Source organism: Rhinolophus hipposideros (assembly GCF_964194185.1).
Source record: "Rhinolophus hipposideros genome assembly, chromosome: 12".
Lineage (NCBI taxonomy): Eukaryota > Metazoa > Chordata > Mammalia > Chiroptera > Rhinolophidae > Rhinolophus > Rhinolophus hipposideros.
This window is the reverse complement of record NC_138058.1, coordinates 13,201,244-13,212,161: the sequence shown is the minus strand read 5'-3', so window position 1 is coordinate 13,212,161 and position 10,918 is coordinate 13,201,244. Positions and strand designations below refer to the sequence as shown.

Sequence of the window (10,918 nt, the reverse complement as noted above, 5' to 3'; positions counted from 1 at the left end):
TTCCTTGGTGTGGGAGACTGTAATCAACAAAGCATGGTGGCATCTGTGCCCGTTACAGGAGGAGTCCCATCCGCCTGGCTCCCCAGCAGAGACAAGAAGCCAGGTTTAACCCCTGCTGGGCTGAATTGCATGGACTGTGTAAAGAAATTTTACTCTCATCAATTATCTAGTACATATTTAGGGGATAGCACAGCAAAGGAGGGAAGTGTCCTTGTTTCGTAGGAGGAGGCATTGAATTTCTTCCTTCATAGAGCAGCATTGGTTCTTTCTGTGAGTTGGCCAGTCATACAGATGGGTAAAGGCACAGAGTTGCAAAACTTGAAAGGTACAGAAACAAGCTTTTAAAAAGTCTGAAAAAGACCTCAGAGAACATTAGCAGGGCACTCCAGACTTTCTACATAGGTGGGGCTTAGGAACTGTGCTCTGGTTGAAAGAGGTGTCCCACAGTGGCAATTGCAAACTTGAGAAATTTTCAACTGTCTTGTCAGAAAACTGGGTGAAGCAGCTGATGATACTATGGGCAAACTAAAGCCCACCATCCAATGTTGCCCTTGACAATCATTTGACCCAAAGATCATCGATCATCAAATATGTTTTACTCAATTTTCTTTTCTTGTAACCAATAATTATGCCCCCTTTCTTTTACTGAAATGAAATACATTGATAATAAAGCTACTTACATACATGACTATAAAAAGATCATATGCTATAAACATAAACTATTATTGATGTACAATGATGACATAAAGAGCTTATACCAGAAATGAAAATCAGCTATATCACTAAGCACACTATTTAGTTTAGTTGACTTTTTTTTTTCCACAGCAACACGTTCTTGATGAAGGAAGCAACATGTTGGTAAATATTCTGGCACAATCTCCTTACCATAGCACACTGGCATTTCAAGTCTCATTGCTCTGGATGACATAATTAAGTAATCAGATACATGAATCCATACACAGAGTCGGCAGGAATGTGACAGCTACAAGTGAAGACTGATACAGGCATGTAGCATTGGCAATTTAATTAAAACCTATGTGTACTGTTAACATGGGTGATAGGATTTTCCAAAATTGTAGTAAAGATCTTGGTAAAGTTCTGAATATATGGAGTACAATCTTCTCTCTCTCTCTTTTTTTTATTTAAGATTTTATTGGGGAAGGGGAACAGGACTTTATTGGGGAACAGTATGCACTCCTAGGCCTCCCTCTCCAAGTCAAGTTGTTGTCCTTTCAATCTTAGTTGTGGAGGGCGCAGCTCAGCTCCAGGTCCAATCGCCATCGCTAGTTGCAAGGCGCGCAGCCCACCATCCCCTGCGGGACTCGAGGAGTCAAACTGGCAACCCTGTGGTTGAGAGCCCACCAACCCATGTGGGAATCGAACCGGCAGCCTTTGGAGTCAGGAGCATGGAGCTCCAACCGCCTGAGCCACCGGGCCAGCCCCCAATCTTCTCTTGATTAACAATGTAGTTGCATTTCCAGAAATTTTAATGCATATTAACGCATTTATGTACTGTTTAAAATTTGGTTCTAAGTTAGGATAATGGGTAGCAGCTTTTTACCTCCTACCTGAATATCCAGAGGAACATCAGAAAATCGTCCAACAGTCAGGGCAATTCTCAAAGGCGAGGAACTACCCTGAACACTGCAAACCTCTAGCATTCATAGTCCCTACGTACTCCATGTTGGTAGTGACTCCCAGTCACTGACAAACAGAAATGCCCTCACACATTTCCACAGTGCCCCAGAGGGGCAGTACCATCCAGTCTGTTCCCAAACTCTGAACCTCACACATGGTGCTAGGAGGGGAATGGCTTCCCCAAGATCACCCAGGAGCCCAAGGAGATGCCAGGACCAGCATTTAGGTGCCTGCCTCCAAATGCAGTCCTACTGTGACCAGCCCAAAGTTCCCTAGGGTACCGGCCACACGCGAGCCTGCCCATTTCTGCTTACTGGTGACCAGTCTTGCAGGTCATTGACTCACTGCTGCCTGTAAGGCATTAATGATCTAAAATGTTAACTTAAACCCTTGAAAGTTTCTTTGCAAGATTTTGATAAAGTACCCCCAGGTGATTCCAATGTAGGATGTTTATGGCTTGCTCACACTTTGAGAACTATATTTCCTAGAGTTAGTGTTAGAAATCTATGAAAATAATGGTCAGATCTTTTTGAAAACTTTGGACGAGCCAGAGATGCAAGACTCTTTTTCAGACCCTTTAATAAGTGAATGTGAATGTAAATGTCTAAGATGGAGAATGACTTGACTTACTTTCCAAGTTTATTTGATCACGAACTGTCCCCCACCCATGTTTGTTTAGTTGAGCTTGTTGCTAATGAGATGTAGATTATTTACATCATTTGTAGATAAAAGAGAGGAGAAAGTAGATACTGCCACGCAGGGGACGCTGCTCTCTGCGCCATTTGTTGTGCAGGGCGTCCGGCGGGGTCTCTGCTCCCGCTCCCCACATAAGAACGCAGGACATGGTGAGGCCAAAAAGGAACACCCACGGAGCCGTAAGTAGGGAAGTCATATCACTATATTCTCACCAGCGGCATCCGCCTCTCTGCAATCCGCTCTTGCTAGCCCCCATTTGCTGCTAGCGTAGCCATGGCAGTTATATTAGTGGCCAATGGCTCACTGGTTACAGCTGATGGCCAACTAGCCACAGCTGCTGGCGATGCAATCACAGTTGACGGCCATTTACTACCTGAGCCAGCACCTTTCTATGTGAGGCCGAGAGCCTGGAAACTGCTCTCTGGGGCTCTGTCCCCACAATACTCACTGAAGTGAGAAGTTTATTTACATCATTTTGTAGATAAAAGAGAGGAGAAAGTAGATACTCACTGAAGTGAGAAGTTTAAAAAGGCTATGGGAGTTTAATGTGTTATTTCAGATAGAAAATAGAGAGATATTTGATCCTTTTCCCTTTAATTTTTTAAGCATTATGAGGACAAGCTCATGTCTTTTCTTTTGTTGTTGTCGTTTGTTCGATTCTTTCCATTGCTTGGGTACAGAGCCTGACCCATATAATCACGTGCCACTTAACATTCTGAGAAATGTGCCATTAGGTGATTACGTTGTTATTCAAACATCACAGAGTGCACTGACACAAACCTACTACACACCTGGGCTGTATGGTACAGACTACTGTTCCTAGGCTACAAGCATGTGCAGCATGTTACTGGACAAAACAACCAGAGATTAAATCCAGCACAAGAGAAAAGGATGCAATCAAGAAATACAGTAAACCTGAGATGCATGAGGCTGCTGTCAGCATAACATGGCATATTGTTTTACAGCAAACTTTGCTTTTTTATAAGTAGAAAGAATACACTCTAAAATAATGATAAAGAGTATAATATATAATAGAAAAACCATAAACTAGTAACAGTCATTTATCATTATCAAGTATTATGTACTGTACATAAGTGTATGTGCTACACTTAAAAAAGCAGTTTTAGCAAAAATATGAAGGAGCAATTTTTTCCTATGTATGGTGATGGTTTATTGAAATTATTACAGCACAGTGGTAAGATTCAAATGGCTCCACATGGTGTTTGAAAATTTATTCCAACTGTAGGCTGAGTGACTGCAGGGTGGACAGACCACCGAAGTCCAAGAGCTTCAGCATTTCCTCAGTGTCGAGACCAACAGTGATCTTCTGATCCAGGCCTGAGACCTCAGGAACATGATTACCTCTCCTTTTTCTCTCTTCTTCCTGCAGCTTGATAGAGGCACCTCTCACAGGGCCACTCTGAATCCATGTCATCAGATGAGTGACATAGCCCGCTGTCTTGTGGAGCCTCTTGCTGGGAATAATGGTGATCTCCTCACACACGCGCTTGTTGGTGTGGAAGTTGTAACCCAGGCACCTGTAATGTGTCTCAATGAATACCTGGGACGCCTTCTTCATGGTCTTGGTGTGAATGTGGCCCATCTCGGTGGGTCCCTGGTGAAAGAGGAAACCTAACTAGGCATTCACAAATTAATTAACTAATTAATTTTAAATTTAATTTATTGTTTTTTCCTTTTTACCCACCCCCCCCCCCTCTCTCCTTTGGCAACCACCAGCTTCTTCTCTTGAGCTATTGTATATTTCTATTTTGTTTTGTTCGTTCATTTGTTTTGTTTTCTTAGAGTTCACATATAAGTAAGATCATATGCTCTTTGTTTTTCTCTGTCTGACTTATTTCACTTAGCAGAATACCCTCTAGGTCCATGTTGTCGCAAATGACAAGATTCCATCTTTTTTTATGGTTGAGTAACATCCATCGTATACATGTACGACATCTTCTTTATCCGTTCCTCTAACAGTGGGTGCTTAGGTGGCTTCCCTAGCTTGGCTATTAAAATACTGCTGCAGTGAATATAGGGGTGCACACATCTTTTGAATCAGTGTTTTTGTTTTCTTTGAATAAATACCCAGAAGTGGTATGGTTGGGTCATAAAGCAGTTCCATTTTTAATTTTTTTGAGGCATCTCTATACTGTTTTCCATAGTGACTGCACTAATTTATGTACGTACTACACCTTATTACAACTGGCAGCACAATAGGTTTGTTTAGACCATCACCACCACGAACATGTGAGAAATTCATGCCACTACACCAGTATGATGGCTACAATGTCACCAAGTGATAGGAGATTTTCAGCTCCATTATAATCTTATGGGACTACCATCTTATATGCGGTTTCTGGTTGATCAAAACCTCATTATATGGCACGTGACTGTAGTTGTTACTCAAATAATGTTTATTAAATGAATTATTTAATGAATTAAATCAATGGTAGCCTACTTAAAGTGTGGTAGGATAGCTTCAGGTAGTTCTGAAAAGTGGGAAGTTTCTTTGTATTCTTAGGAACAGAGACATTAGAGAACTCCCTCAGAGATTTTATAGCAGAGTATCACAGAGCCAGCAAATCTTTTTAGCCTCCACATATAAAACTAAGCATAATCAGGTGGGCAGGAACAGTTGTGTAGATTATGCACTGTAGAAACGATGGTGGCACCATTCACTGTTTCCGAGAAGTCTGTTTACAATTGAGTTGGGTTGACAAGACAAACACATAGAAATAATTAAAGAACAAATAAAGAGATGTTGTAGTTGTTTTACATGGCGGAGTGCTTTCATTCAGGCTTTGGTATATTTGTTTCTATCACTTTTATCCTTCGTTGCTGTTATGGGTGCTAGGAGTCATGTATCACATGGACTAGATTTTGGTTGTTCAACAATTTTTTCTGTAATAAAACGTGTTGTTCCACACCTGCCCACTTTCTGCACATTACCACTTCCCAGAGAAACCCTAGATTCCTGTGCCTTTGCCCAGGCCACTTTCTCTACTTCCTCTACTTCCTTTCCTTTTGTCTTACTGGCACACTGCAACTTATCCAGGGCACAGTTCAAAAGTCACCTCTTCTCTGTAGTTTTCTGAGACCTCTCTTTGGCATTCACCTACCCACAGTGTTAAAATTCACTGTTCCCTCATGCCTATGCCATCAGAACTTTTTACAGAGACTACTAGCACGTTAATGAAAATCAGGAAAGAGAAATGGTTATGTGCTTTAAGTCAGAGAGCAGGGTTCAAAATCTGGATCTCTCACTGATAACTGTGACTTTGGATACTAACCTTTTATAAGCTTCTGTTTCCTCTCCTTTAATATGGGGCTAGTAATAGGTTCTCCTTCATGAGATTGTGTTGATGTTGAAGGGAGTTGATGTACAGATAGAGCGTATGTTTGCCTTACATTGCTCCAAAAGAGAAATTGAGCTGATTATCATGTTTCAATGAGTACATTCTTGAGAGCAGATCTCCATGTTTATATTTTCTCCTGGGAAAATTATAAAATATTTACCAGTAGTACTTATTTGTTTAAAAAGCTTAATTCATGGTTAAATTAGAAAATGCATCTTTTATTTCTTTCTTCTGCCTCCAAACTCTACTTTGTTAATAATTAGTTACCCCTGCCCAACTCATCAGTTGAGATGGTAAAGCTAATTTATATGAGATGGTAAAAAGACAGTGATAAGCTTACTGTCATACTTCTATTCTCAATGGTTGGAGAATTCTGAAACCTACTATTCTTATCCTCATATAGTACGGTATGCCATACCAAAAAGACATTAACATTCAGGATTTAAGGTGGGTTGATTTTTCTTGACTAGAAAAGTGAACATGGTGTTTATAGAGTTGGCATTCCCAGGGACTCACCAGAGCAGCGATCTCATACTTGACAAAAGCTAAGTAATTCACTGTCTGAAATATCACAGCAAGGAGCAAGCCTTTCTTCAGCCTGACCAAGGGGCAGCTGACAAAGTTGAGCCTGAATCAACACACTGTCCATTTCCTGGATGAGATTCAGTATGGGACTACCCTCCAGCTTTTGATCCATTCTGCAAATATGCCTTAAGAAATTCAATCCACCAGCAAAGCTCGTGCCTAGTCTGTATAAATAGCAGGGACAGTGAGCTTTTATATGTTTTAATCATAGCCCTGTTCCCTCAAACCCTTCTGCACACCTCCATGCATATTCTGCATTATTGTCCCCTCATCTAACGTATGATGAAAACACTATCAAACATGTTACATGTTTTTCATCTACTTCACTAACCCAATTCTATCTTTCTCTTTAAAATTGTAGATTTTAAATATATGAATTTCAAACACAAATCTTTTCACCTCTGTATGTTTTCTTCTGATCCTTTTAAATGATTACACTTATTTTTTTATTTATATAAAATTAGTGTGTACCTATTTGTTATTTTATTTTGTTTTTTTCCTATTTGCTTATCCTATCTCCCACATGCTCATTATATACTGATCATAATCTACATAATTGTCATTTGAAAAATTTATAAAATTTATAGTTTTCTATTTGTTAATGAGAGTCTTCTCAGTTTATTATTATTTTTATCATTTTTATTCTTATTTTTATCATTTGGGTTTGTCGGCATTTTTCTCTCTCTTATAAATGGCACTAGTAGAAATATGTGTGTACCTTTTGGTTTTGGTTACTTTCTTGGGAGTATATTCCCCAAATAGAATTACGTGACCATAGCTCTTATAACATTTGCAAGTTACTTATCCAACCAATTTGCATCCATCGACTAATATACAAGTGTACCTATTCCCTCATAATCACAGAATGTTACCCTTTTAATTTTTACAATCAATTTAATAGAGCTATAATAATGCCCTAAACCCACTTTGGACTGCATTTTTTATTTATTAGGAAGCTTGTGAATTCTTCAATGTGATCACTTACTATCTGCATTTCTTTGAGTATAAACTATATTTGGTCACAGAATGAGTTACTCACTTCTGTTGGACATTTAGTAGCAATTAGAGTCAGAGATGGAGATGATATTAATGACAATACTAGCCATGACACAGAATTAGTCACTCAATACAAAACTAAGAAAGATAAAGAACTGTTTTAAACTCCCCAAATAGAACATTTTCACAAAACACCACTAAATAGAAATAGATTCTTCATAATAGAAATAGATAAGAATAGAAAAGAATCGATTGGCAGACAGGATTTTAAGACTCTGGAAGATTAGCAGCGCCAGTCTGCATGCCTGCATAAGTACTGAATACAACTATTGTCCCTCTTGTCTTAGATCCTAAAATTCAGATGCGTACAAGCAAGGTAAGGAACATGGACGTTTATTAGGCCAGATAATAATAATATAGTGGGAGGCGAGGACTGGGGCAATGTGACAAGTGATGCCCATCTAAGGCATTGAACTCTTGTTTAGAAAAACATCGCTGGGCCAAACACATCTCTGGGCCAAGTTTGGCTAGTGGCCACCAGGCTGTGCCCTCTGCTTAAGACTTTTAGAGACTATACATACTCAAATGCCAATGAGGAGGATGAGACAAACAGGTGAGGTGTGAGAAACAGGTCAGTTAACTTTTTTTTTTTAATTTTTTTATTGGGGAAGGGGAACAAAACTTTATTGGGGAACAGTGTGTATTTCCAGGACTTTTTTCCAAGTCAAGTTGTTGTCCTTTCAATCTTAGTTGTGGAGGGTGCCGTTCAGCTTCAAGTTGTTGTCCTTTCAATCTTAGTTGTGGAGGGTGCCGTTCAGCTTCAAGTTCTTGTCCTTTCAGTCTTAGTTGCAAGGGGCACAGCCCACCATCCCATGCGGGACTCGAGGAGTTGAACCAGCAGCCTTGTGGTTGAGAGCCCACCGGCCCATGTGGGAATCGAACCAGCAGCCTTCAGAGTTAGGAGCACGGAGCTCTAACCACCTGAGCCACCAGGTGGGCCCCAGGTCAGTTAACTTTTAATACTACTAAGAAAAAGAGCAGCTCAAGCCCAGTGAATAGTAACTAATATTCTGCCTCAATGACAATAGAGCAGGGTGGGGACGATGACCAATTGGAGAAAGCACATCCCCATTTTTTGTTTGCTTTTAACTTTTTAGTATGACCATGTAGAAGTACAAACAAGAGAGAATAGTATACTGAAGCCCTTGAGCTCATCACCCAGCTCATCAGTCCTAGCCCGTTATGGAGGGCCTTGCTAACCTTCACACCTGATGACGAAGACCAGGCACTATTCCAACCCACCTGAGAGTTATATGCTGGAACACGGGGCCAGCACTGCCAGAATTTTAAAAGAAGCTAGACATTTTGTTTTTTTATTTAAAATCTGATTTCTATACGTTGTCAATTAGTTAAAAATTTGTAATACATTGTAGAGGTCAGGATGGTGCTGCCAGTTACTACTGTTTAGCAATAACATAAATTTGGAGAAAATGCTGGAGGTGAGAGAGGAAATGCAGTCAAATGCTGAGCTAATTCTGGGCCCCTTACATATACCTGTGTGTAAAAACATTGCTGCATGGGATGGGCCACATCTGGGCCTAGACATACTAGCTCTGTGATGGCCCCGAGGGTAGTATTGTCAGTCCTACACGGATTTGGTCACAGGTTTTCCTCTTAGCTTCAAAACTGAGCACCTTAAGGAAACACTTTGAGGGAACTCACAGTCTCTCCCCAGGGCCCAGCAGATAACAATAACCAATAAAGTGTTGAGGAATGAATAAACAAATAAAAATATGAGCATCTTTCTTGTTATGCTTGAGTCTTAAAGTCACTTCAAGCACCATCAAATGATGGGGTAGCCAGGCCCAGTGATATGAGTATTATTTTTCTTGTTGTTAAGAAAAAAATTTTTATTGTAAAATGCTACACTCTTAATTAAAATCTGAAAAATTAATGCAATATGTTTTCTAGACTGATTTATATTTTTATTTGTAGGAGGTCATGAGTTGATTAATTCATCAAAAATAACGTGATTTGTGGCCACTTCAGAAAATAAAAACATACAGTATTTTTAATTAGATAGTGTTGAACAGGAATATTTGGACACTGCAAATTTTCAGCGAGTTGAGAGTGAGAACTGTGCCTTAGACTTACAAAAATTTATATATAATTCACATTCCATAGAATGCACTCTTTTATTTTTTTTTGCTTTGTCCTCTCAATTGTTTTTTTTATTATAATTTATTGGGGTGACAATTGTTAATGAAATTACATAATTTCAGGTGTACAATTCTGTATTACATCATCTATAAATCCCATTGTGTGTTCACCACCCAGAGTCAGTTCTCCTTCCATCACCATATATTTGATCCCCTTTACCCTCCTCTCCCACCCCCCAACGCCCTTACCCTCTGGTAACCACTAAACTATTGTCTGTGTCTATGAGTTTTTGTTTCTCATTTGTTTGTCTTGTTCTTTTGTTGTTTTTGGTTTATATACCACATATCAGTGAAATCATAGGGTTCTCTGTTTTTTCTGTCTGACTTATTTCACTTAGCATTATACTCTCAAGATCCATCCATGTTGTCACAAATGCTCCTATATCATCTTTCCTTAACGCCGAATAGTATTCCATGGTGTATATATACCACAACTTCTTTATCCATTCATCTATTGAAGGACATTTTGGTTGTTTCTATGTCTTGGCTACCGTAAACAAAGCTGCAATGAACATTGGAGCACACGTGTCTTTATGTATAAATGATTTCAAATTTTTTGGGTAGATACCCAGGAGAGGGATTGCTGGGTCATATGGTAATTCTATTCGTAATTTTTTGAGGAACCTCCACACTGCCTTCCATAGCGGCTGCACCAGTCTGCATTCCCACCAACAGTGTATGAGGGTTCCTTTTTCTCCACAGCCTCTCCAACACTTGTTACTATTTGTCTTGATGATAGCCATTCTGACTGGGGTGAGGTGATGTCTCATTGTGGTTTTTATTTGCATTTCTCTGATGATTAGTGATGTTGAGCATTTTTTCCTATGTCTATTTGCCATTTGTATGTCCTCTTTGGAGAAACGTCTCTTCAGGTCCTCTGCCCATTTTTCAATTGGGTTGTTTGGTTTTTTTTGTTGTTGAGTTTCATGAGTTCCTTGTATATTTTGGATATTAGACCCTTATCGGAGGAACTGTTTGCAAAAATCTTCTCCCATTCAGTCGGTTGCCTCTTTATTTTGTCGATGGTTTCTTTTGCTGAGAATGCACTCTTTTAAAATATACAATTCAGTGGATTTTAGTATATTCACAAAGTTATGCAACCATCATCGCTATCTAAATCCAGAACATTGTCATAAACTCGCCCCCACCAAAAATAAATCCTGTACCCATTAGTAGTCACTCATCATTTCTTCTGCACTCCAGCCCCTGCCAACTACTACCTACTTTTTGTTTGTATGAATTTGCCTATTCTGGACACTTCATATAAATGGAATCATATGATATGTGGTCTTTTATATCTGGCTTCTTTGATTTAGCATAATGTTTTTAAGGTTCATCTATGTTGTAGCATGTTTCACTATCAAATTTCTTTTTAATGGTTGTATACTACTCTTTTGTTTAGATATACTACATTTTATTTACCCA

At 39.3% G+C, this 10,918-nt stretch overlaps 1 protein-coding gene across 1 annotated transcript; it reads right to left on the bottom strand.

The window, feature by feature from the left end:
- Positions 1–3,565: 3,565 nt before the first annotated feature.
- Positions 3,566–3,937, bottom strand: LOC308505569 (small ribosomal subunit protein eS17-like; the record flags this gene model as incomplete). The annotated part of the gene is made up of 1 exon (XM_081068032.1): positions 3,566–3,937. The coding sequence occupies one exon, from the start codon at positions 3,935–3,937 to the stop codon at positions 3,566–3,568; it is 372 nt and encodes a 123-aa protein (XP_080924158.1).
- Between the last annotated feature and the right edge of the window lie 6,981 nt (positions 3,938–10,918).